Source organism: Schistocerca cancellata, chromosome 4, assembly GCF_023864275.1.
Source record: "Schistocerca cancellata isolate TAMUIC-IGC-003103 chromosome 4, iqSchCanc2.1, whole genome shotgun sequence".
NCBI lineage: Eukaryota > Metazoa > Arthropoda > Insecta > Orthoptera > Acrididae > Schistocerca > Schistocerca cancellata.
The window spans coordinates 274,000,908-274,028,573 of record NC_064629.1 but is presented as its reverse complement, the minus strand read 5'-3'; the positions used below and the strand labels follow the sequence as shown (position 1 = coordinate 274,028,573).

At 42.9% G+C, this 27,666-nt stretch overlaps 1 protein-coding gene across 1 annotated transcript in view; it reads left to right on the top strand.

Moving 5' to 3' along the window:
* LOC126184102 (uncharacterized) overlaps nucleotides 1-17,352 on the top strand; it is a 57,318-nt gene extending 39,966 nt beyond the window's left edge. Inside the window, exons 3-4 of the mRNA XM_049926464.1 lie at nucleotides 2,947-3,151; nucleotides 17,056-17,352. Of these exons, the coding sequence (XP_049782421.1) occupies nucleotides 2,947-3,151; nucleotides 17,056-17,352 (502 nt within the window). The remainder of the gene's footprint in view (nucleotides 1-2,946; nucleotides 3,152-17,055) is intronic.
* Nucleotides 17,353-27,666: the final 10,314 nt, after the last annotated feature.

Below are 27,666 nucleotides of genomic sequence, written 5' to 3'. Positions count from 1 at the left end.
CGAAGCTCGATTGACTTGGCTCCCTCATCTCCCTCATCTTCGTCAGCTTAAGCAGAAGTGCTGGCAGCACCTCAATGCCCTCCATTGACTGAGCAACACCAGTTAGGGTGCTGATCGCTCTGCGCTGCTGCAGCTCTACAGAGCTCTTGTCCAATCCCGAATTGACTATGGGAGTGTGGTTGACTGTTCAGCAGCGCCTTCAGCATTGCATTTACTCGACGCTATCCACCACTGTGGGGTTCGATTAGCGACTGGAGGTTTTAGGACGAGCCCAGTGACCAGCATACTGGTGGAGGCTGGTGTCCCTGCACTACAGATCAGACGTGCGCAACTGCTCGCCAGTTACGTAGCACACATTCATATTTCCCCTGAGCATCCGATTAACCGTCTCCTTTTCCCTCCCGCGGCAGTCCATCTCCCGCATCGGCGGCCCAGATCGGGGTAATGATTGCGGTTCGCGTGCGGTCCCTTCTCTCCGAACTGGAGTCCTTCCTCTTCCCACCTCTACTTGCGGTCCGTTCACGTACTCCTCCATGGTGTACTCCTCAGCCGCAGCTTCGTCTGGGCCTTTTACATGACGCTAAGGACTCCGTTAACCCCGCCGCTCTCCGCTGTCATTTCCTCACGACTCTTGACGTGTTCCACGGCCCTGAAGCGGTTTACACCGACGGTTCAATGGCCAATGATCACGTAGGCTTCGCATATGTTCATGGATGACATATTGAGCAGCACTCCTTGCCAGTTAGCAGCAGTGTTTTCACTGCAGAGCTGGCGGCCATATCTCGTGATCTTGAACATCCGCGCATCTCCAAAGCTGAGCTGCGTTCTTACGCCGCTGGGTTTTCCGGCTTTGTGAGACGGAATGGCATAACAGCACGCACAACAAACTGTGTGTCATGAAGGAGACTATGAATGTGTGGAAGTCTTCCATGCAGGCCACTCGCAGGGAATCAGTTGTCCTCTGCTGGCTCCACAATTGCCATGTGTGGCTAACGCATGGTTACCTACTCCTTCGCGAGGACCCACCTCTTGCTGGACTGCCCACTTTTAGTCGCTCTATGGCAGACTTTTAACTTTCCCAGCACCCTGCATTCGGTGTCGGTCGAGAATGCCTCCACAGCAGCTTTAGTTTTACGTTTTATCCGTGACAGTAGGTTTTATACTTCTATGTAGGTTTTAGCGCTTGTCCTTTGTCCCTTTGTGTCCTCCACACTAGTGATTTTAGGGTGGAGGTTTTAATGTATTGCAGAGTGGCTGGCTTTCCATTTTTATTCTCGTGGTTGGCCAGCCTCTGTAATCTGCTTTCATGTGTTACTCTCGTGTTTCTAGCGTCTCTGTTCTTTTCTTGTTCTCTTTTGTTCATTGTAGTGTTCATTGCCTTCCTTTCGTTCTTGCGGCTTTTCCTTTCTTTCCGTTTTGTGTTACATGTTTCATCCGTTTTCTTCTCACACTTGTGGCGTTGTTTTATTAGGAACAAGGGACCGATGACCTCGTAGTTTGGTCCCTTCCGTCCTCTTTTTAAACCAGCCAACCTAATCCAAGAAAGCGACAGGTAAATCTTCGGATCGACGAGCTCTCTCACTTTATGATGGCGACTAAACTCTTGAGGATATGTACTTCTAATCGGAGGACCCAGAGAGCACGGAACCGGCTAACGTTCTCCCTGACCTCCCCAGTAAATCACAGCTTCTGAGGGAGAAAGAAAAGAACCGCCACCGCTAACCAATGGCTTCCACAGGGACTTGGGGGTTTGCAGTGAAATTTGAATGTATATCGCTCACATTTGGAAGAATTACAGCTGCTGGTCCAGAATAAACCTTTCTGCATCTGCTTACAAGAGAAGCATATCTATCTATCTCTCTCTCTCTCTCTCTCTCTCTCTCTCTCTCTCTCTCTCTCTCTCTCTCTCTCTCTACACCTGCATTACGGGGCTACCACATATACCAGAAGGGCAATACTATTGGAGACAGGGCTAAAGGTGGAGTGGCTATTTTCCTTCATCACAGATGCCACTCCCCTCCTGTCCCTCATACTACGACCATGCAAGCCATTGCTGTGCAAGTTCTCACACCTTCTACTATCACAGTCTGTTCTTTGTACCTGCCCCCCAACGACGCTTCAGATGCGGATGCACCGGCAGACCTCTTTGACACTCCCATGCCCATTCCCCATAGTGGGGGGACTTCAATGCCCACAATGTGCTATGGGGCTCGGCTACCTCTTGCTCCAGGGATCGGATGATCGAGCGACTCGTCCATTTTTGAGGATATCCACCTTCTAAACGCGGGTCAGATGACTCACTTTTCCACAGCTACAGGGTCTTTTTCAGCCGTTGATCTTTGTTTTTGTTCCCCAGCTATTGCAGTCTCAGTTCAGTGGGAAGTGGCTCCAGATTTACATTCTAGTGACCACTTCTCAGTGTGGATTCGTCTACCGCATAAGACAGTGACCAGCAGGAGACCACGCAGGTGGTCTGTAAATGTAATTATGTCTCAAGCACATTCCAGTTCACTGCTTCTTAAAGGCAATGGAGCTTAATCGTCCTTAAAGCGACCCCAGAGAGAATCGCGTGTCACGTTTTGTGTAATTGATCGAATTACATATTGATCGAGGCATGATGAGAATAAGCTCAAATAATCTCGCCGATAAACTGAATTAAATCAGTCTCTGGCATTTAATTGTTCAGTTTCTGTTCGTGTTTGAGTTTTTCTGGAGAAGATTAACTTACTGGCGTTACACCACGGCATCTGGTGTTCAGTTTTAGAGTTAAATTACTGCAATTAAGATTCAATTTAAAATAACTCATTCATTCAGTGAGCTGATAAATTACCAGCGGTCAAGTACACTCACTTCAGTATATTACATTTGTGTGATACTGTGAAGAAAGCTACTGTTCACGACTGGACCCATTAAAACGTGTCGTTCTACGTAATATGACGGTTGCAGCCTTGCTGGCGACAGCTCTGACACGGACAAAGACAGCGCTGTGGGCGAGGGAGAGGATTGCGAGCCTGCGGAAGGTTCAGACCCCGAGCCGCCGACAGAGGTGTCGTGTTTGGCCAGCGAGCTGAGCCGCAGCCTGCGCCTCGACGACGAGGGCGACGGCGGCTTCGTGGAGCCCAGCCTCTGTCCAGGGCAGCTCGGCCTCATGGTACGTACAGCGCAGCTGCAAAGCAGAGTACCTGATACTAGTTACACATCGACCAAAGTAACAAGAATTTTGCAGGAAGGGAGTGTAATGTCACTGCTATACAGAGCGATGTAGGTAAACTGTTCACTTAAGATATTCACTGAAATGCCTAAGAAAATGTAAATATGTTTTCACTCAGTTGTGACAAAGTCCTTACTTAATGACCTATAGCATCTTTAAATGTGTGTGTTAACTGCAAAGATATTGGTAGAATATTAAAAAACTAGAAACCCGCCTCGATGGCGTAAAAAGCACCTAGTGTTAACCTAGGTTTCGGCGTAGATAACTACACCTTCTTCAGAACAATAAAACCCACAAGTGCCTAAGAAGACCTTTGTCAATTATTAAAAGAACACCACAGCTATACATTTATAAACGAATAAAAGGAAAAAACACAAACAGTACATGTGTACAAAGTCTAAACCACTACTTAATTAATGGTGTAACCTCCACCTCACACTGGCCTGTGTTCGATGAGCCATGACCCGCCATTATGGTTAGATAAAATGTCACAACAAGAATGAAAAGAAGCAGAAATTACAAGCATTGCCCAAACGACTTAGAAGATACAAAAAAAGTGAAAATAGAAGGAAACAAAACCAAACATTCAACACAAACCAAAATAAATTTTACCAGACAATAGATAACACACACATTAAAATAGGCAATCCACCAAACATAAGACATGGAACACTTCTGGAGCAACATATGGTCAAACCTGGTACAACGTAAGACATGCACGGTGGATACAAGCAGAAACAGACACATACAAGATGATACCACAAATGCCTGAAGTGGTAATTTTGCAACATGAAGTCACCCGAGCAATTAATTCTACACACAATTGGAAAGCCCCTGGAAATGATAAAATAGCAAATTACTGGCTAAAGAAGTTCACCTCACCATATTCACATCTAACTAAATTATTTAACAGTTACATTGCAGACCCATACACATTCCCTGATACACTTGCACATGGAATAACCTATCTGAAACCTAAAGATCAAGCAGACACAGCAAACCCAGCTAAATATCGCCCCATAAGATGCCTACCAACAATCTACAAAATATTAACTTCAGTCATTACACAGAAATTAATGACACATACAACACAGAACAAAATTATAAATGAAGAACAAAAAGGCTGCTGCAAAGGAGCACGAGGATGTAAAGAGCAACTGATGCTGATACAGAGGTGACATATCAAGCTAAAACTAAACAAAGGTCGCTACACTACGCGTACATTGATTACCAAAAAGCTTTTGATAGTGTACCCCACTCATGGTTACTACAGATATTGGAAATATACAAAGTAGATCCTAAATTGATACAGTTTCTAAACATAGTAATGAAAAACTGGAAAACCACACTTAATATCCAAACAAATTCAGATAACATCACATCACAGCCAATACAGATTAAGCGTGGAATATACTAAGGAGACTCATTAAGTCCTTTCTGGTTCTGTCTTGCTCTGAACCCACTATCCAACATGCTAAATAATACAAATTATGGATACCATATTACTGGAACATACCCACACAAAATCACACATTTGCTATACATGGATGATCTAACACTACTGGCAGCAACAAATCAGCAACTCAACCAATTACTGAAGATAACAGAAGTATTTAGCAATAATATAAATATGGCTTTTGGAACAGACAAATGTAAGAAAAATCGCATAGTCAAGGGGAAACGCACTAAACATGAAGATTACATATTGGATAACCACTGCGACTGCATAGAAGCGATGGAAAAAACAGATGCCTATAAATATCTAGGATACAGACAAAAAATATGAATAGATAATACAAATATTAAAGAAGAACTAAAAGAAAAATATAGACAAAGACTAACAAAAATACTGAAAACAGAATTGACAGCAAGAAACAAGACAAAAGCTATAAATACTTATGCTATACCAGTATTAACTTACTCATTTGGAGTAGTGAAATGGAGTAACACAGACCTAGAAGCACTCAATACACTTACACGATCAGAATTCCACAAATATAGAGTACATCACATACATTCAGCAACAGAAAGATTCACATTAAGCAGAAAGGAAGGTGGAAGGGGATTTATAGATATAAAAAACCTACATTATGGACAGGTAGACAATTTAAGAAAATTCTTTCTAGAACGTGCAGAAACTAGCAAAATACACAAAGCAATCACTCATATAAATACATCGGCTACACCATTACAATTTCATAACCACTTCAACCCTTTAGATCACATAACATCAACAAAGAAAGTAAATTGGAAAAAGAAAACACTACATGGCAAGCACCCGTATCATCTAACACAGCCACACACAGATCAAGACGCATCCAACACATGGCTAACAAAAGGCAATATATACAGTGAGACGGAAGGATTCATGATTGCAATACAGGATCAAACAATAAACACCAGATATTACAGCAAGCATATTATTAAAGATCCCAATACCACAACAGATAAATGCAGACTTTGCAAACAACAAATAGAAACAGTAGATCACATCACAAGTGGATGTACAATACTAGCAAATACAGAATACCCCAGAAGACATGACAATGTAGCAAAAATAATACATCAACAACTTGCCATACAACATAAACTAATAAAACAACACGTTCCCACATACAAGTACACACCACAAAATGTACTGGAGAATGATGAATACAAATTATACTGGAACAGAACGATTATAACAGATAAAACACCACCACATAACAAACCTGACATCATACTCACCAATAAAAAGAAGAAATTAACACAACTAATTGAAATATCCATACCCAACACAACAAATATACAGAAGAAAACAGGAGAAAAAATTGAAAAATACATCCAACTGGCCGAGGAAGTCAAGGACATGTGGCATCAGGATAAAGTTGACATAATACCAATTATACTATCAACTACAGGAGTCATACCACACAATATCCACCAGTTCATCAATACAATACAGCTACATCCAAACATATATATACAACTACAAAAATCTGTAATTATTGATACATGTTCAGTGACCCGAAAGTTCCTAAATGCAATATAACATATACCGTACAGTTAAAAGGAAGTCACGCTTGATCAAGGTCCGCGTCACTGTCCATTTTTGACCAGACATAACGTCTGAGAATAGAAAGAAATAATAATAATAAGTGTATGGTTGGACTTCCCACTTTAATTCGAATAGATTATTTTCTTCAGTTGCTTCATTCACAGCTTGTCCTCGGTAGTAGGTACTATCTGCATTTAGAGTAGACATTAATAACTTTGTACCTCTGGCAAGATGCGCCACGGAGGTGTAGGGATCTACTGTGTTAATACTGGACGTATAGTGAAGCTATAACCCAGATTTCTCCGTAACTTCTTACTTCAGTCATTGCTAAATCTCTATTGAAACGTTCAGTTACCCTGGCGATTCTAAAGTTCCTGTTAACAATTGTCGCCATGACTACGGTCACCAGTAATCGACTTGGTGTGTGGTGGAACACAAGATAATTGTCCATTCAAGACTTAAGATTCTTGTAGACATACAATGTGCGGTTTATATTCACGAATGAGTAGGGGGAATTAGGTAGCCACCAAACTACTTGTCATCCTATTTAGCTATATGATCCTCCTGTAATTTCGTGTAGATAAAGCATTTTGTCCCCGGTGTTGTGGATCAAAGAACATAATTCCAGGGGCTCATATATATATATATTTGTGTGTGTGTGTGTGTGTGTGTGTGTGTGTGTGTGTGTGTGTGTGTGTGTGTGTGTGTGTGTGTGTGTGTGTGTGTGTGTGGTCCTATCTCCTATCACATGCCTGATGAAGCAGCTCGGGGAGTTAGTCTGTTGGCAAGTTCTCTGTACGCATGATCATTCTATCCGTCTGCTCCGTCGTTGAGAAACAGATCGATCTCTCTCTGGGTAGGACAGACGGCTGCGCTATTTGAAATGTGTCTCCATCATACTTAATTTGAAGTTAGTTTCCGAAGTTCCACATTGCAGTTGGAATTCAACCTTTTTTGTTAGTTCTTCGTGGTGTGCGTTTACATCATTATTGTCGAAATCTAGCGTCTTGTAGGTACAAAGAGTGTTTATCATCTTCTTAATCGTGTTATCGGTACAGTACTTGGTGGTTTAGTATGTATGGGAACTACTTTCTTTGTTCTAGTTGAGTATATGTGCCAAATGGTTGTTCGTCTTTGTCACGCGCTTGTTCGTCACACGCTTGTTCGTCACATGCATTAACCACTTGTCGTTTATTACGCCTATGAATGGGCTGTCTGCCGTGGATGTACTTGACTTCTGGAACCCTGTAGAAGTAAAGGTGACTGATTTTATATACACTAAGAAGCCTAAACATTGACCACTACCCACTATGACACTGGATGCCGCCTGGTGGCGTTGCGGGCACGTTACACGTTAGCGAAAGTATGTAAGCGGAGAGGACACGGACGGGAATCACCACAGCGAAGATAGGGACTGCACACGGTGAAGTCCATTGAGATAAGCGACTTCGACAAAGAGCAGATTATTATTAGCTAGAGTCTGTGAACGAGTATCTCGGAAACGGCGCAGCTGGTCAAATGTTCATGTGCTACTGTCGTGACCATCTACAGAAAGAGGTAGGCCAGTGAAACTACCACTAGGCGCTAAATGGTTGGACGTCACGACTCTTCACAGAACGTCGGATACATAGTTGAACGTGGAGCGTCGCAGCAGACCAACCCTACGTGTTAACATGTTGACCCAACGAAATTGTCAATTAAGATTGCAGTGACACGGGACACATACATCTGACATGGAGACTCTGCAAACCACACTAAAGTTGGTAGTGTAGTATGTTTTCTGCTTACTGTTCCAGGCTTTCACAGGCTTCTCATATTCAAGTTGTTGTTGCTAAAGTTCGTTTATTAAGAGCATAATTATATTCTGTAATGTGCCCCATTGCTATAGTTTGTTTTAACTGCTGTGCTACTCTGGAAGGCACATATCTTCAACATAGTCTCTAATGCTGTGGCAGTTCAAGTGACCTACCTCACTGTGGACTGATGTGGGTATTACGTATCTGTCATCATTTAGTGATTCTAGAATCAGACCATTTGCAGAGTGCCAGAAGATTTCTTGGCGCCAGCTCCTCATTCTTGTGGAAGTAGATTTCTTTTCCCTGCTGTTTCACCTCCCCGTCCCTGCCGTTTCCCCTCCCCCACCCCTTTTTTATTCTTTACTGTGTGTGCTTTTTCTCCCTGCTATGCTTGGGTAGTCACTGTTTTTTCATGACTGACTCTTGTTCGGAAGGAACACAGGTGAAATCTTTGTCTATTTAGAGTGTTGTTTCTCACGTGTCCTTAATAACTAGAGGCAAATGCCTTCATATTCCCTTCAAATGTACACAGCTGATATCTTTCTATAGCCTTTTTTTTCCATGTAGTGTTCCCTTCCTGCCGAAGGGACGTTGAACCTTAGTTTTCCATCCGTTTGCCCTGGAAATCTAATTTTGGGGTCTCAACTCGGTTTCCCGAAAGTATAGGTATTGGTTACATAGTGTGTTCTACTTACCTTCTTTATTGAACAGTAATGCATCTCACCGAAGTACTAGTCACGGGAATAGATTAAGAGGTATTGGTTAAAAAGTCTACGTTGCAATTTTTTTTTTATTTTTCAACGACGCGTTTGGCTTTATTTAGGCATCTTCAGCTTATCTTTTCTAGATGGACGCGAGAGGCACCAAGATCTGTATAACGCGTTCCAGTTCACGCGTTATGCAGATCTTGGTGCCTCTCGCGTCCATCTAGAAAAGATAACCTGAAGATCCCTAAATAAGGCGAAAGGCGTCGTTGAAAAATAAACTAAAATGTCAACCAAGACTCTTTTTACCAGTACTGTTAAGCACTGGTTTGCTGTATGCCACATATGGATATGGCTTGGAAGAATTTCTAGATTACGAGGTAGTTGGTGAGTTAAGGAATTGTAGTCACGATTGAGGGTGGGGGTGGGGGTAGCCATAACTCTAACTTTGCTGTGGCTGTCTGCTCCTGCGTAGGCTGCATTCAGCCCTGGTGAGGTAAAGAAGCACAAAAGTTCAGGTAATTATTCTACATATGTAAGGTTTCAAAATTTCATGAGTTTATAATATTGAAATAATAGCGACGTTAGCGATTCCTGCTCTCTTCGATCTGAAGAAAATAAAATCTACACAACTTGTAATATTATCCCGAATAAAGATCAGGGACCGATCTCGCTGAAATAAGCTACGAAAATATGGTTTCCACAAACCTGCACAGAAGAGAGATGGAACGACCACCCTGTTGATGCAGGCCATGTTTAGCTAGGCAAGGGAGAGCGTCTAGATGGGATTCAGAGGGCCCACGAAAAGGGTTCAGTCGCGTAAATCAGACATACATATCGCAACAGAAGAGTTAGTCAGTCGAAGAGAGATTTCATCTGACGAAGACTGCTGTCATCTACCAGTTTATTGTTGCCTAGTCTAGATCCTGAAAGGTTTGATTAGGCGGATCGTTGCTTCAGTAGGCTTGTCTCTATTTAGCAGGGTTCAAGTCGCAGTCCGGCTAGCCATTTTCTTTTTCCATGGCATATCTAAAGAATTTGTCGGGATGGCTCATTAGTATAAGACATGACCGATTTCCTGTTCTACTCTTTTTCCATTTCGAGCTTCTGGCCTGTTCTTCAGTGACACAGTTGGCAAGACAAACTTTTATGCTCCTTTCTAGCTCTCCAAAAACTAATGCAAGTCTCATTGTTTTACTGACAACGGATGATAGTTACAGCCAATCAACAGCTTTTCCATCAGGAGAAACCAACCCTACATCATCGGATTCCATGCTGCTGATGCTGTTTAAGTGTTTAGAGACCAAACAGGTAAAGTCATCAGTCTCGTATTCAGAATGGTACATGCTGTTATAAAAAAAATTTACAAATGCAGTTTTGTCATAGTAACTAAACACATCAAAAAAGTTTTGCACCACCTAGGTCCCGAGAGTCCCGGAATCTGTACAGAAAACTGGAATAGAGATCAACATAAACATCATTTCCGCCCTTTCCATTGCTCATGAAAACCACACACTGCATGTTGTACCACCCTACAGCGAGACCATCAGAGGTGGTGGTCCATCTTACTGTACACACCGGTACCTCTAATACCCAGTATCACGTCCTCTTGCGATGATGCTTGCCTATATTCGTCGTGGCATACTATCCAGGAGTTCATGAAGGCACTCCTGGTCCAGATTGTCCCACTCCTCAACGGCGATTCGGCGTAGATCCCTCAGAGTGGTTGGTGGGCCATGTCGTCCATAAACAGCCCTTTTTGATGTATCCCAGATATGAACAGTTCTGGGGCATCCGACCGGGTAGCGTCGTAATTTTTCCACGATATTTCAGCAGATACACACGCTGGTTCCTGACGAATGCTGTGCTGTTCCTCTCGGTGCCCTATATATACTAGCCGTTACCCCCTCCACCGTTCCTCTCCTGGTGTCTTTGGTGCGGCCGGCGCGGCGGCAACTGGAGGTGGTGGGGAAGCGGCGCCTGGGTCTGAACTGGGGTCTGCAGTCTCTCTGCTGCCGCCGTCGGGGACGGTCCTCGATCTCTGGGACTGCATCTTTATCTCCATGCTGAGTGCAGGGTTCCAAGCCTGACTAAGCTGAAGGCCGCTGTCTTTAATAATTAGGGCACCGAGAGGAACAGCACAGCATTCGTCAGGAACCACCTGAAGATGGCAGCGTGTACGTCTGCCGAAATATTGTGGAGAAATTACGACGCTACCCGGTCGGGTACCCGAGAACTGTTCAAATTGGAAATACGGCAGGAAATACATCAGATCGCATATCCCAGATATGTTAAACAGGGTTCATGTGTGGAGAACATGATGACCACTCTAGTCGAGCGATGTCGTTATCCTGAAGGAAGTCATTCACAAGATATGCACGATGGGGGCGCGAATTTTCGTCCATGAAGACGAATGCCTCGCCAATATGCTGCCGATATGGTTGAACTATCGGTTGGAGGGTGGCATTCACGTATCGTACAGCCGTTAGGGCGCCTTCCATTACCACCAGCGACGTACGTCAGCCCCACATAATGCCACCCCAAAACAGCAGGGACCTCCACCTTGCTGCACTCGCTGGACAGTGTGTCTAAGGCGTTCAGCCTGACTAGGTTGCCTCCAAACACGTCTCCGATGATTGTCTGGTTAAAGGCATATGAGACACTCTGGTGAGGAGAACGTGAAGCCAAACCTGAGCGGTCCATTCGGCATGTTGGGCTAATGTGTACCGCGCTGCATGGTGTCGTGGTTGCAAAGATGGACGTCGGGAATGAAGATGCGCATCATGCCGCCTGTTGTGCACATTTTGAATCGTACCACGTCTTGTGGCTGCACGAAAAGCATTATTCACCATGGTGGCGTTGCTATCAGGGTTCCTCAGAGCCATAATCCGTAGGCAGCAGTCATCCACTGCAGTAGTAGCCCTTGGGCGGCCTGAGCGAGGCATGTCATCGACAGTTCTTGTCTCTCTGTATCTCCTCCATGTCCGAACAACATCGCTTTGGTTCACTCCAAGAAGCCTGGACACTTGCCTTGTTGAGAGCCCTTCCTAACACAAAGTAACAATGCGGACGCGATCAAACCGCGGTATTGACCTAGGCATGGTTCAACCACAGACAACACGGGCCGTGTACCTTCTTCCTGGTGCAATGAACAGAAATGGGCTGTCGGACCCCCTTCGTCTAATAGGCGGTGCTCATGCATGGTGGTTTACATCTTTGGGCGGGTTTAGTGACATCTCTGAACAGTCAAAGGACTGTATCTCTGATACAATATCCACAGTCAACGTCTATCTTCAGGAGTTCATTGAACAGGGGTGATGCAAAACTTTTTTTTTATGTGTGTATAACAGACTTCGAGGTTCGAGGACGTAAATAATCCAAATGGTGTTAACAGAATAATATTGGTCAATTTCTTTGTGTAGATAGTACCATTACCTCCCAATAAGTATTTAATAATACTCTGTGTGTGTAAACGACTGGAGCGCTGGGCGGTGCTGCACTGCCGACAGTTAAGAGAGTGACTCGAAAAACAAATAATATAACTCAGTACGGTGTCCTGTACGGCGATGTGCATCACCGCGATTTCGTCAGGAATGGACCAGAGAAATGTAATGAAACTGTTCGTACCTGTACGCACTGACAATCAGACGGATATCGTGAGCAACAGTCCGCGACCCTTTGTTCATAACGCTGTAGTCTACGGGAAAGTGTCTTCGTGTGACTGAATGATAGTTTGAATTGGCCCTTTTTTCTTTGGCGTGTTGAATGGCACCTTTATCTAAATATGAAAAAATGAAGTTAATGGAGATGAATGGAAAAACCAGTGCTGTAACGTTCGAATACAGTATTAGTGGTGTGCTGCATGACGCAGTCACGTCGATTATCTAGGCGTAGCGTTGCAAAACGCTGTGGAAAGAGTTCGCAAGGTCGTCTGAGGGAAGCAAAGTGGTTGACTTCGTTTTGTTGGAAGAATTCTAGAAAAGTGTAGCCGAGGGGTGAAGAAATGCTACAGAACAGTTGTGCCACCAATTCTTGAGTGCTGCTAATGTGTTTGGAATCCCCACCAGAACGGGTTAAGTGAAGACATTCAAGCAAATCAGAGGCGTCCTGATAGATTTTCCCGGTAGGATCGATCAATACGCGAGTATTACGGAAATATTCCGTTAACTCTATTGAGAATTCCTGAATGGAAGTACACTGGTGTCCAAAATAAAACAACAAACGGAGTTTTAGTAAGGCTGCGTTCATTTCGCTACAAAGGAGTACAAACATTGAATGAGGTGGAAAAATGTAAATAATACAACAACTCAACGGATTTGCGCGTGTACACACACACACACACACACACACACACACACACACACACACACACACACACACACACACACACACATTCCGACAACTGGTTAATGTGACCACTATGGCGTGTGGCCACCTCTTGCAGTAATGCAGGCCAAACAGTTACGGAACACGCTGTGAGTGAGGCAATAACGCCCATTCTTCCTGCAGAGCTGCTTGCAAGTCTGAGAGTGATTGGTGAGTGCTAACGGGATGCAGTCTGTCTAGTGCATCCCAGACATGCTCTATGGGATTCAAATCGGGAGAGGAAGCAGGCCACGCCATGCGTATAATATCTAGCGTTTCCAAGAAAACATCAACTACTAGTGCTATATGAAGTCGAGCGTTATTGTTCATCAATCGAAGTCTGGGCCCACAGCACCTCACAATAACCGCACACGAAGTTCCAGGATCTAGTCACGATACGTTAAACTACGCCGATTCATCCATATCATGTCACAAAGAGACGTCCGACTGGTCAACATAATCACTGCCCACACTATTAGGGATACTCCTCGATATGTCTCTTTCCACTGTGTGTGTGCCCCGAAAACGTGTTCAACGTTACCTCCAGATAGGAATCCGTCGACACTCACTCTAGAGACCAAATCGGGACTCATCTGTGGAAAGAACAATGCCCTAATGTTCGACTGTCCAGGTGGCATGTTGACGTCTCCACCAAGATGTTCCCATCTTTGAAGATGCGTCAGAGGCGCACATACAGCAGGTCTCAGACAATAAAGGCCACTACGCTGAAGCTTTCTGTACACGCCTGCCTCGATATAACACATTCAGTGGATGCTACGAGGTCAGGTGCAGTGTAGTACTAATGCGGTACCGTCGTGCCCATATAATCATATAAAGGTCCTCTCTCTTTCTGATGCCCCACGTGGTCGGCCCTGCCCTGGTGTTTGGGATGCGGTTTCGGTCTCTCTAACCTGTCTCCACATCCAAGAAACAGAACGGTTCACATTAAGCCATCGAGCCACATGAGTTCTCGACTGTCTTGCTTCCATTCTTTCTATAGCACTCCACTGCAGAGTGTCCGATCTTCTGTGTGCCATCTGCACCGTCTGTGACCGCGTACACAGCGATTGTGGATGTGGAAATACCCAGAAAATGCTATCCCGTTTGTTACGTTCCCTGACGAGATTGTTGGTGTGGTTGTCCATTGATTGGAATGCCATTTTCCATGCAAAACACGATCGTACGAACATCTGTCGACATTTTGTATGATTATATCTAGAGTTAGACATAGGACAGGGAAATAGTTTTGTTGCTTCAATTTTGGACACCAGTGTAGTAGTTTTCGTAAAACACTACTGAGACCGTAAAGAGAACTGGCGTTTGAGACAGTCTGCAGCACAAACCTACATCTCGAGTAAGGACCGCGAAGACGAGTCAGGGCTCATAAGGAGGCATATACAGGGTGTTACAAAAAGGTACGGCCAAACTTTCAGGAAACATTCCTCACACAGATAGAAAGGAAATGTTATGTGGACATGTGTCCGGAAACGCTTACTTTCCATGTTAGAGCTCATTTTATTACTCCTCTTCAAATCACATTAATCATGGAATGGAAACATACAGCAACAGAACGTACCAGCGTGACTTCAAACACTTTGTTACAGGAAATGTTCAAAATGTCCTCCGTCAGCGAGGATACATGCATCCACCCTCCGCCGCATGGAATCCCTGATGCGCTGATGCAGCCCTGGAGAATGGCGTATTGTATCACAGCCGTCCACAATAAGAGCACGAAGAGTCTCTACATTTGGTACCGGGGTTGCGTAGACAAGATCGTTCAAATGCCCCCATAAATGAAAGTCAAGAGGGTTGAGGTCAGGAGAGCGTGGAGGCCATTGAATTGGTCCGCCTCTACCAATCCATCGGTCACCGAATCTGTTGTTGAGAAGCGTACGAAAACTTCGACTAAAATGTGCAGGAGCGCCATCGTGCATGAACCACATGTTGTGTCGTACTTGTAAAAGCACATGTTCTAGCAGCACAGGTAGAGAATCCCGTATGAAATCATGGCGGTGAATCGATGAAGTACAGTACATACTGACGAAACTAAAATGAGCTCTAACATGAAAATTAAGCGTTTCCGGACACATGTCCACACATAATCTTTCCTTTATTTGTGTGTGAGGAATGTTTCCTGAAAGTTTGGCCGTACCTTTTTGTAACACCCTGTATAAGATAATTTTTCCCTCGCTCTGTTTGCAAGACGAAAGGGTATGGCTAACATTGACCCGATGTACCCTCAATGAAATGAAATGTATGGTGGTTTGTGGTGTATATGGGTGTAGATATAAAACTGCTGACAGGTTTTCTGTTTTTAAATCAAATTACACGTCTGGCTTTATTCCGATCCGTTTTCTCTTTTATATCTTGTGTACAGTAGGTATGAGAGGTCTGCATGCTCTTTGTACTAATGTTACTCTTTGCCACTGGCGCTCAATATAAAAGAACAAGTGACCGTAAAACGCGGAAAACGAAACACAAAGGGCAGACAATGGAATTTACCGGTAAAGCAATATTTCTGTGGTTTCCAGTAACAGGCCATGGACAGTTGTGGGATGTTTCCCCCCCCCCCCCCCCCCCCTCCTCGCCTCACGACTGAAAGGCAACTGCCTACTATACTTGAATGCATAATGTGCACTTTCAGCGGCATTTGTTAACATCGACGTTTTCCCATAAGGTTGCTACTTCTTGAATGTACTCTAAATTTTGTTTCAATCAAAACGCCTTAATTTTGCTGCAAATGAATGTATTTAATAATCCAGATGCTTCTCACCTTTATTAACAAGGCATAATCTGTAGGCATCCTGGGATGTTGTATTATGTTGATTTACATATATTGGTTTTAGATTTGAAAGATCCACATACGAATTTGAACATAAAACGGTAATCTGTGATTGAGTGAAGACTGTACTGCTATCACTAATACAGAAACAGGTTAACAGTAGTAATTCTTTTCATTTGCGGACTATTATCATGTTAAATTCGATATTCCCGTGTTTCAATAAATTCATTACATACGCAGTGGCTGATTTTATATGTTTGTTTAATTAGCGCCACACAAACAGTAAATAGAACTTAATGCGTTATTGATATTATTGTCAGATACGAGATTTAGAAAGCGGTGTTTGAAACGGAATGTAACTGTCATATGAACCACTGAAATATTGTCTAGATGACCGTAATATCCGCAGCAGTCTCGACAATAATATTATGATTTAATATGACTGGAAAGTTTACGTTGTCGCTTCATGGACTATTTTTGGTATCTAGTTGTTTGTTTGTTCGTGCAAGTGGTACCAACGTTCTTGATTTTGTGTTCAAGGCTGCAATTACGGTTAGAGAGAGTTGATGGCAGGTGGGAGGTAATAGATGGGTCACCGACTGAATTTGGGCTGGAGGTCAGCAGAAGAATGGGATTTATGATCACCTATTGGCACTGTGTCTATGACCAAAGAGTAATACGGTGATCTGTTTATATGTTCACATGGTAATTTCGGAGTAATTATTTGCTGCCTTCGTTCTGTTCATATAATACTTCAAAGGAAACGTCAGCAGGTAACTTCCATAATTTTTCTAGTAATTTTGTCTTCCTTTCTTGTAGTTGGCCAACGATTTTCACTTAAGTACTACGCAAGTATTGAATGGCTTGACCCGTATTTCCAGGCTGTGATGTTCCAGAGAGTTGTTCCAAATACCTCACACCACGTCTATTGCATTGTAATTGGCATATTTGTGATTTTTGGTAGAGGTCCATGTCTTTTTATTAGTTTTGGGATGTTCTTTTGTACTGAATTGTCTGTTCGGAAAGCTATGTTAATGCATTGCACATGTTGATTATTTCACTTCAGAGTATGTTAATTTGTACGTCATTGTGCACCACTTTGGATGCTTTCGAGCAGGCTCTGCATGTGATGAATATGGGAGACTTGGGCCTGTTGGCAGACACTGGGCGGCGAGTACAAGCCGATGGCGGTCGCGTACGCGGAGTGCTCGTCGGGACTGTCGTGGTGCCGTCAAGCCGAGCAGTGTCTGCCCATGCTGAGGGACTCCGTGGTTCTGCGCCGCGAGTCGTGGCCCTTTCTGCCAGCGGAAGGGGCCAGCCCGCTCGGCGCGGTGCGCTCGCCCACGCAGACCTGGAACTCTGTCAGGGTGAAGATACCTCACTCCTGCTTCTGCGGCAGACGTCACCACCAGCCGGAAGATGCACAGCTCCAAGCTGCTGTTGCTCGAGATGTCTGAACTGGGATATCTGCAGCTATGTGCCGGCATCTTGTAATCGGCCGTCTGAAAGTTACTAGGGACTGTGTGTTTCGAAAACATGCTTAATAGCTCGTTAAATTTTGACATCAGTTTTTAATCTGACGTACAGTCTTCAATATTTTAGAGTGAATACATTGAACTATTCTCCTATTTAGTTAGTTGAAAGATCGTTTAAAACTTTTAGATATTCTAAATCACGAATTTTAGTCTATAACTTAATACTGTGAAAGGAGAAATAGTTGGACTGCATAAAAGGTATGTAGGCCAGACGGTACGGAACAAATTAGGAACGTGGTACCAAGTCAAAAGTATTGCAAGGGCAATGTTAGCTTTAGCCAGGTGATGAGGGCACAGGGAATTTGTGTAAGGAGTTTGACAAAGTGGACTGTGTAATCATAGTATGGAAAGCAGAAATAGGGTAGCTAAGAACGGAAGTAAAATTACATAAATGGTGACTTGCATGGAATAAGAATAGCAACTGCACACACAAATTAGTTTAGTGGAGATCTTTCAGCGCCATCACCAGACCTGTGCCTACACTGTTGTCAGCCGCGTGAATGCAGATTGTGCAGAATGCTGTTGACTGAAATGAAATCTCATGAGTGTAGTGCCAGTTGCTACAGTTGGGAGATTGGGTTGGGGGGGAATATAAGACACTGTCGATACCTCACCAAGAGGATAGTACAGTTGGCTGAGCTTTTTGAAGAGGGGGGGTGGGAGAGTGGTGGCCACCGCCATACAAAGCACGGTTCTTCTGGCGCTGGTGTCAAAGGGGTACCTTTTTTAGATTGGAAGCAGGATTTAGGCAACCTGTTGTGAAAGGTGACGATAATAGAAGAGTCCAATAAAATGTTTAAGAATGAACAGATAGTAAAGTTAGCTTATTCAATTAGAATATTCGAGGCTCGAGTAATAAAGTAGAACAGCTGCTTGTCTATTTGGAAAATGCAGATAACGCTCAAGAGCCAACCAATGTCTATGTGAACACAACATAAGTTTAGAAGAGTTAAATACAAAACATTCTTCACACTCACACAAAACTAACATGGAAAGAAGAGTTACTACACATGTTAAGTCATAACATAATTTTACAAACATTGGAGCAATTAGGTTTTGTGAAGATCAGTACTTCAAAGTGCGTGCTTGGGAACTAACAGCTTTCGCTGTAACTGTAAATTGATCCCCTGCTAGTGAGTTTTGAAGTGTTGGAAGAGTATGGATTCCTCAACACGCCCTCTGTTCGACAGAAGCAAGTAATTAAATCTGTGACGATTTCAGTTGAGATTTTTGAAGGATTCTCATAGGAAAATGAGACGGTAACCTTACTTTGATCCTGTAATATGACATCAGTAACTAATTTTCCAGTACAGGTGGATAAAGACAGGAAGACTCTAATATTTTCTTAGATGCTCGAGGCAAGAAGAAAACTGTACTCCTAGTAACAAATGTTGTCTCCAGTAATTTATGCACAGTTATGGTAAATACGATAGGGCCTAAATGTATAGCTTCGCCACTGTGAAATCAGAATAACTGACTCTAGGGCAATTTTTTATTTTGGGAATAATTATGAGAGACAACGTGGGATCAAATTTATTGTGAACCAAACGCCGACAGAAAATTTAATGTGTTCTACAGTAAATTCATGTCATTATTTGAAAATAGCTTTAATCTACAACTAATTAGAAAGAACATAAAACGTTGTGTAAAGAACTATGGATCATTTGAGAGATTAAAGTATTTCATGAAAGGAAAAAGGAAACTTACCTGTTTGCAAGAACAAGTAAATATCCTGCAGTAGTTGCACAGTACGAAAACTACTCGGTATTACTAAGAAAAGTTACTGAAAAAAATCAAGGAACATGGACGGTTTCAGAAACTCATGACTCCAACACACTTACGTCTGTATGGGATGTAGTGAAACAATATGCTACAGGCTACAGAACAGGGTAAAATCACCGTGTGTTCAATTATGTCTTACATTTAGAGAAAATACAGGGAAAACCTGTTAAAGAAAAAAACTTAAAGCAGTATGTTGAAACAGCAGCCTACATAAAATTATCGTATGGATGTGACACCCACTTTACCTTCTGAAATTGAGAAAAACTAAAAGCTCATTTGGATTTATTGGCGTTTCTAACAGAGTACGAAAGACTCGTTTCTGTATAATAAGCACTGTGTTTATTGAAATACGTAATGCATCACTAACTCAGTGTACTTCTTCCAGGGAGATTGAAATATGCCAACGTTAAACACCTTTATAAGAAAGACGGTAAGACATAGCAATAAATACTGAACTGTTTCACTACTGACATTATTGCCATAATTATTAAACGATGCACTCTAGAATAGTATTCCATCTGAGCAATAAAAGACATAGTAAATTACAGTTCGGGCTTCAGTAAAGTTGCTCATCCGAGAATACCTGTGTGGATTTTAGTACTTCACAGATAGTGAGAATTTATGGAAATGATATAGCTAAACAACTGGTAATGAAATATTTAACGAAAAAACTCATATACCTGAACTTGTAATTCAACCAGTGTAAGCAAGGGCGGTTATTCACACAGATGGAAAAAAGAAACGCACTTAAGTGATACATCAGGCTCAGGCTCAGTCTCAGTCTGTCTCAAGTCCACTATTCCTTGTGTATCTAAAGGACATTCTGTCCAATGTACAAAAAGCAGAAAGAGTCGTTTTGGCAGCTGACTCCAGTATTTTAATGAGGACATACATACATAAACGGAAGAAATAATTAATAATACTTTCAAAAGTAATACGGAGTGGTTTTCTGCAAATGATTTTATTCTCTCTCTCTCTCTCTCTCTCTCTCTCTCTCTCTCTCTCTCTCTCTCTCTCTCTCTCTCTCTCTCTCTCTCTCGAGAGAGAGAGAGAGAGAGAGAGAGAGAGATGTAATACCAAGTTTTGCACGTCGGAGCTACTACACCAGTGAAGTGTTAAACATGGTGAGTAAATCATAACTAGGGTGGCAAAGAAAAATATTAGGTGTTCATATCGATGAGCATTTAAAATAAAAAACACATTTTTGAGCTGCTAAAAAACTGAGTTAAGTCGCATCTGCACTTCGAATCATAAAAATCTCGGAGAGAGAAATAACTAAGCTGATATAGTTTTTCTTTCAAAAATCTCGTATAGAAAAAGATAACTTAATCTCAAATAGAAACGTTTTCATAGCTCAAAAACCTGCTGTGCTGTGAGAATACGTAGTGTTCATCCACAATCATCTTGTAGACATGAGATATTGGCATTCTGACCACTGCTTCATAGTGTATTTATTCCCTCATTAAGTTATTTACAACAAACACACTACAGATCAACGGAAACAATGTGCACAATTACAATACCAGAGAAAACTAACAACTCATTAGTCAGCATTCAGTTGTCTTAAACATAAAAAGAACATAACACTGCTGCTAAATTTTTTCATCAGTTAAGCAGTGATATAAAATGTCTGGCAGAGGGCAAAACTAAATTTAAAAACAATCTGAAAATTTTTCTCCTTAATGGCACCTGTTCTGTAGAATATCTATTTATGTAACATGCAAGATGTGGTGGCTTAGAGTAAGTAATATAAATCTGTATTAAGGGAATACAAACTAACTTGTAAATGTTAAACATGTGACCATATTTGCGTACGGATACGCTTAATTGTACAAATGATAAAGAGAGCAGGAATAATTAACCAGATGACAACATTAAGCTTCATACATGCCACCACTGGCATGGTTTCCCAACTTGGTTGCAATCATACTTCGCTTTTTCGTTTGCTATGTGGAAGTGTCGTATGTTTGCAAAGAAAGCTGAGAGTTTCATAACATACTACGGCTGTTCTTGTTGGCATGTTGACTCACTGAAGACACATCAAGGGAGTCAAATACAAGTCGTACTAATTATCACACTTTCAGAATTAAATATGTGCTGAACTTACTTCAGGAAGTCATTTTAGTATTTCTGTGGAAGACGGGGTTAAGCGCGTACACCATCCCGAAAATTTGGAAGAAAATGACTTCCAAAAGAGTTACCGAGAAAGTGTTTAGAGCACTGTTATTGTTTCTCACAACGCTACATATCCTTAGTTTTCGGTTTGATGTATGTAGTGGCAAGGCCATATGTCAGGACAACAAACCTACTTCTGGAGGAGGTTGAGTGAGAGCTACAAAACACAAAGTTACTTCAGTTTGGCAAAACTCTTCAATATCGAATACTTCAGGTGAATGCAATTGCAATACATGTCGACACGAATTACAACACAACGAGAACTGCGCGACAGTCAAATTTCACAGTACATCAACTATTAACTTCGATGCACAGTTCTGACTGACATGTTCGCTACCGGATCTGAGCTATGAAGATGCTGCTATCATAGTCTGCTGTCACAGAGTGGGGCGAACGGCGCTGTGATCTAAGGTAAGTAGACTAATTAGCTAGAGATACAGCTGAAAAATGTGTACAAATACCTGCGTATGCGGACAAAGCCAGAGGTAAGAACGTCATCCTAAGCCGCCGCCCGCCCCCCCCCCCCCCCCAACCCCAAGAACGATTCCAGCAGTATTTGGGTAGACATATTGTAAGGGCGATCAAAAACTTTCCGTCTGAGGGCATTGGCGCGGCGTATTCACAAAGTAGCGTGACTCAGATGCAGGTATGTAAGCATTGACAAGTAAGCAAGTGGTCTTTTCGATATGTATGCAGTAAACGCGGCAACGTGAACTATGGGGACGTTATTACCAAATGCGTCCAAACAGGACCAACGTGCTGTTCTTTTCTTGGCTGCTGAAGGGCAGACACTGGTAGACATCCGTTGGAGAAAAAGGAGTGTTTGGGGCAGCATGTCAGTCGAAAATCACCGTTATAGAATGGTGTGCTAAGTTCCGTGCTGCTTCATGATAGCGCATGTCCGCATATCGAAAATATCCTAACGCAGAAATTATGCAAACTGAAGTGGGAGATACTGGAACACCTGCCCTATAGTCCTGATCGCTTCCCATGAGATTATCACGCCTTCTTTTCCTAAGAAAAGGCGTTGAAGGGTCGAAGATTCCTGTCTGAGAATGTGCACCAGTCAGTTACGGACTTCTTCACACAGCAGGATACGGTGTTTCATCAACCAGGTATCAACCTGGCGGGTCGGTAGGAAGATACCATCAATGCTCACAGCAGTTTTGCCTTCTTGTATGTAAAGCCTTCGATCAGAAACTGTTTGATCGCCTCTGATAGTTACGATCTGGAAAGAAATACTGCAGCGGTGGTGACTACCAGCCTTCTATTGTGGTGGTGGTGGTGGTGGTGGTGGTGGTGGTGGTGGTGGTGATAACGTGGAGAACGAAGAGGGGAGAAAGAGACGGACAGGGAAAGGGGAACAGGAAGTGTAGGACGGATAGGGAGAAGGATAGTGATGTTCATGGAAAGTAAGTTCAGGCATTATTATTTCATACATTTGTTTAACCGCGTGATAAATCGCGAGGCGTAGCTTGTTAAACGATAGTCATTAACTTAATTTTGATTTTTGTTCTTCAAAGTCGTAATCACTATTTGGTACTTCCGTTTCCTTCTATGTCGTATTCCCCGCCTTCACCCCACTCCCCCACCACATTTTTCAAAAAAATTATTAAGATGCAAAACAGCTGCCGAGCGTATAGTAACTGTGCTAGCGTGTTTCTCAATGTTAGTCATGGGGAGCAGAAGACGAGAATTTTCTGCTTTGTACGTAGGTGAATGGACCACTTAGAGCTAACGAATACTTCAAAGTTCACATAATCAAAAATGAAATACCACTGTGGTTTAATACATCAGCAGCAAATGTAATTCTGCATCATTATACCTTATAATTCATACGCGAATACGTCATGATGAAAAGGCTAAAAACTGGAGCTATGGCAGTTACTTCACTATGGCCTTTCCAAAGCCCGCCCGGCTAGCCGTGCGGTCTAGCGCACTGTTTCGCGAGAGGGGAGGCGTGCCGGTCCCTGGCATGGATGCACCCGGAGGATGTGTCGAGGTCCGGTGCGCCGGCCAGCCTGTGGATAGTTTTTAAGGATACAGGGTAATTTTCGGCTCAATATTATGTAAAATGAACAACTATTTCTTTCAGGCACTGTTCATAATGTATGTGTTTTACAGATTTTTTGTTGATAACAGGTAATGCAGCACACTTTCTAAAAAAAAAATTAGAAGTATTTTGAATATTTTTGAACCTGCTTATGGTTATTAAAAATTTACAAAGAAATTAATGCAATTTTCCCAAAATTCTTCCTCAAATTGATGTACCATTTAATCCAGTGTTAGACCTAGTTAATTCCACCTATTATGTATATTACAAGGATAAAAAGAAATCACATCTTAAAATTTCCTTTTTTCCCCCCAATGTTTTTTTCTAAAAATTTAGTTGATTCTGCAATAAAGCTTAGGTCTAATACATAAGTATGTATTATTGCAAGTTACAGAAAAATTAGAGCAGTGCTTTATAAACCTTAGGAAACAGTTGTACATGAATTCTGAAAATACAACTTGCGGGAAATTGCGAATGAAGATAAGTCAATTAAACAGTGCTTCAGAACATTACTGAAGCGTAGTATTCATCCTGCAGCATTTCTTCATCTTCAAGCTACCTCTGGGCATTCCTTTTAACACTCCTTGCTTTATGGTAACATGAAGAGCGTATCTTTCAACTTTATGCACCGGTTGTCTGTCACATGCAAGCAACTGATCTTCCATATTAGAGCCACATTTATGCCTAAATTTCTCAGGACTTCCAACCTTCCTATCACTTCATCACTGAATCATATCACTGCACCTAGTACACCAGCTTTGAATGTATTTAGTCCTACAAAGATTCTTGGGGCAATCTGTCCCACGTGCAATGGTTGAAACTTCTATTTGTATTCTGAGTGCCCCCATGAAGATATTTACTAAGCAAAATAGGGTCACTCAGGTCTCTAAAAATTGGTTTCATTTCATTCATAATACTCAGTAAGAGAATGCTTATGATGGTATATTTGACGACTTTCTTTTTCGTTTTAATGACCAAACCAAAAATCTCGTCCTTTAGGGCAAAGTTGGTGAACAGTGTGGTCATGTGTGGACAACTTATGAAAGTAGGTGGCCCATATAGCTTTTTTCATTGCTGTAACCACATTCAGAGGTGCATTTCGTCTAATGGCCAGTCCATAATAACTCTGAAGGAGGTCTTTCAGTTTCCGTCAATCTGCCTCGGTCAGACAGATTTTCCATCACATAGCAACTTTCCTTTATCTTCGTAGCCTCCTCAATCTAGCACCCATCCTCTTTTGCACATGTCCACAACTCTAGCTTTGTTACCAAGGTATCACCGTAAAGATTGAACTCATTAATTTTATAAAAAGCTTTAGACTCCCCATCGCTTAGGTACTTCGTATATCTAACGTTATAAACGGGCACCGACCTTTGAAATATTTTGAGGGCCATCTCACTCCATACCTCCAATGTAACCATCATAATTCTTACAACACGGATGTTCAATGTGTCCTTCAGTGTTACCATGGCAGGTCTGGCAGTACTTAGATAAGCACTCAAAATCGACAACTTTTCCATTCTACAGAGAAGTAGCACTTACAACACCATTCAAGGAATGGTGTCCTCGACGTTGCCATGTCGCATCAAGTGCAACAGCTATATCCCTGGTTCCACTAATATTTAAAGTTTCTTCTACTGCTCGTATCATACATACTTCAGCCACAACCGTCAAGGCACCTAAAAGTATTTTTATGTATTTGCTGAACCTACTGGAAGGAGGAAGGTCCAGCAAACCACAAAACATTTGAGCAGCCTTTTTTCCTTCTCCTATTGCATGCGTTGCATACACAAACTTATGATTCAACTGAGGGCCCAACCGCACAATAACCCTGGGTTCGGTGTGGGACGGCGGTGGGGTGAGTGAACTTCTGTACCCTGTTGTGGGGTTGTGTACCACTTAGGGCTACGGCGGGAATGCAGCCTCTCCGTCGTTTCTAGGTCCCCAGTTCAATAAATACATACATGACCTTTCCAAACATATCGACGTACGGATTCGCAGCAGTAATAAATGGCTTAAAATAAGCCCTCATCCGCCTCTGGTTGTGAAGCTTTTATTGCAGTACGCTATCTACCGATGGCTGGTAGTTGTGCCATTTTCAAGTGAGCGGCTTGTAACGCGTTGTACGTACATACCAGGCAACATTTTTTGATGGCATGGATTGCCGAATGCGACTCACGGGCGGGCCTTAAATCTGAAAACTTAAGTCTTTACGGCTGCGAAGAACGGCAAGAAAACCAGTCGGGCAATCGTGGAATGGATTCTACTTCCCTTGAACCACAAAGCTGCCAGTTTCGCTGCCAGTTTCGCTGCCAGTTTCGCTGCCAGTTTCGCTGCCAGTTTCGCTGCCAGTTTCGCTGCCAGTTTCGCTGCCAGTTTCGCTGCCAGTTTCGCTGCCAGTTTCGCTGCCAGTTTCGCTGCCAGTTTCGCTGCCAGTTTCGCTGCCAGTTTCGCTGCCAGTTTCGCTGCCAGTTTCGCTGCCAGTTTCGCTGCCAGTTTCGCTGCCAGTTTCGCTGCCAGTTTCGCTGCTCTGTAGTATATTAGATTTTCGTAGAATCATTTAGAATTCTGATATTTAACTTCGTGTGTCGCCCACCAGGAACAATATACTGAGGTGACGTAAGTCATGGGCAGTGATATCCACGTACTCAGATGGCAGTAGTATCGCGTGCACAATGTATAAGGACAATGCATTAGCGGAATTGTCATTAGCAATCAGGTGATTCTTGTGAAAACGTTTCCGACGTGACTATGGTTGCACGTCGGGAGTTAAGACTTCGAATGCGCAATGTTAGTTGGAGCTAAACACATGAGACATTCCATTTAGAAAATCGTTGGGAAATCAAAATTCCGAGATCCACCTCGTGAAGAGTGTGCCCAGAATGCCAAATTTCAGGTATTACCTCTCACTATGTACAATGCAGTGTCTGACGGCCTTCACTTAATGACCGAGAAAAGCGGCACTTACGTAGAGTTGCCACTACTAATAGACAAGCAGTAATGCGTGAAATAACCGCAGAAATGGATGTGGGACGAACTAAGAACCTATCCGTTAGGACAGTGCTGTGAAACTTGGCTTTAATGGTTGTAGCAACAGACGACCGACACGAGTAAATTTGCTAACTGCACGACATCGTCTGCACTGAATCTCGTGGGCTCGTAGGCATATTGGTTGGACCCTAGACTACTCGAGAACCTTGGCCTAGTCAGATGAGTCCAGATTTCAGTTTCTAAGAGCTGATGTTAGGGTTAGTGTGTAGTGCCGAGCCCGCGAAGATATGGACTCAAGTTGCCTCAAGGCAGTTTGTAAGCTTGTGTTGGCTCCATAATAGTGCGGACTGTGTTCAGATGGAATAGATTGGGTCCTCTGGTCAAAGTGAACAGATCATTTATTGGAAATGGTTATGATCGGCTACTAAGAGACCATTTGCACCCATTAATGGACTTCCTGTACCCAAACAAAGATGTCATTGGGCTACAATTGTTTGCGACTGGTTTAAAGAACATTCTTAACAATTCGAACGAATGATGCAGCCACCCATATCGCCCGATATCAAATCGAACATTAGGGGACATATTGGAGAGGTCAGTTCATGCACAATATCCTGCACTAGCAAAATTTCCACAGTTATGGACAGCTGTATAGGCAACAGGGTTCAGTATATCTGCAGGGCAGCTCAGATGACATAAGTCCACACGACATCATGACTTCCCTAATTCGCTCTAGGCAAATGCCAGGATGGTTCCTTTGAAAGAACATGGCCGACTTTCTCACCCATCGTTGACACAATCGGAGCCTTTGCTCCATCTCTGATGACCTCGATGTCTATAGGACGTTAAACCAACCCACCCACCCACCTATCCACGCCACGCCGCGTTGGTACACTACACCGAGCCAAACATCCCCAGGGTGCTCGCCACTCTTTGACGGGTTCGTGCTTGGCCTTGCAGGGCCCCAGCCTATGCAGCATCTTTTCCCTTACATGCTGCATCTCCATCCTCTTGTTATTCTTTTTCTCCTCCTTTGGGAACATGTCTGAGGTGTTATTCGGAATGTTCTTCATGGTCAATCGCTGACAAAAGAGCAGTCTCACCACTGTTTTTCGTTCGACTTCCTCCAGCTTACTGGGCAGCTGTCTCACCCATTTCTGCTGCTTGGTGACTTCAATGCGCATGATCCTCTATGGGGTTCTCCCAGAATCTGTCAGAGGTAACCTCTTGGCAGA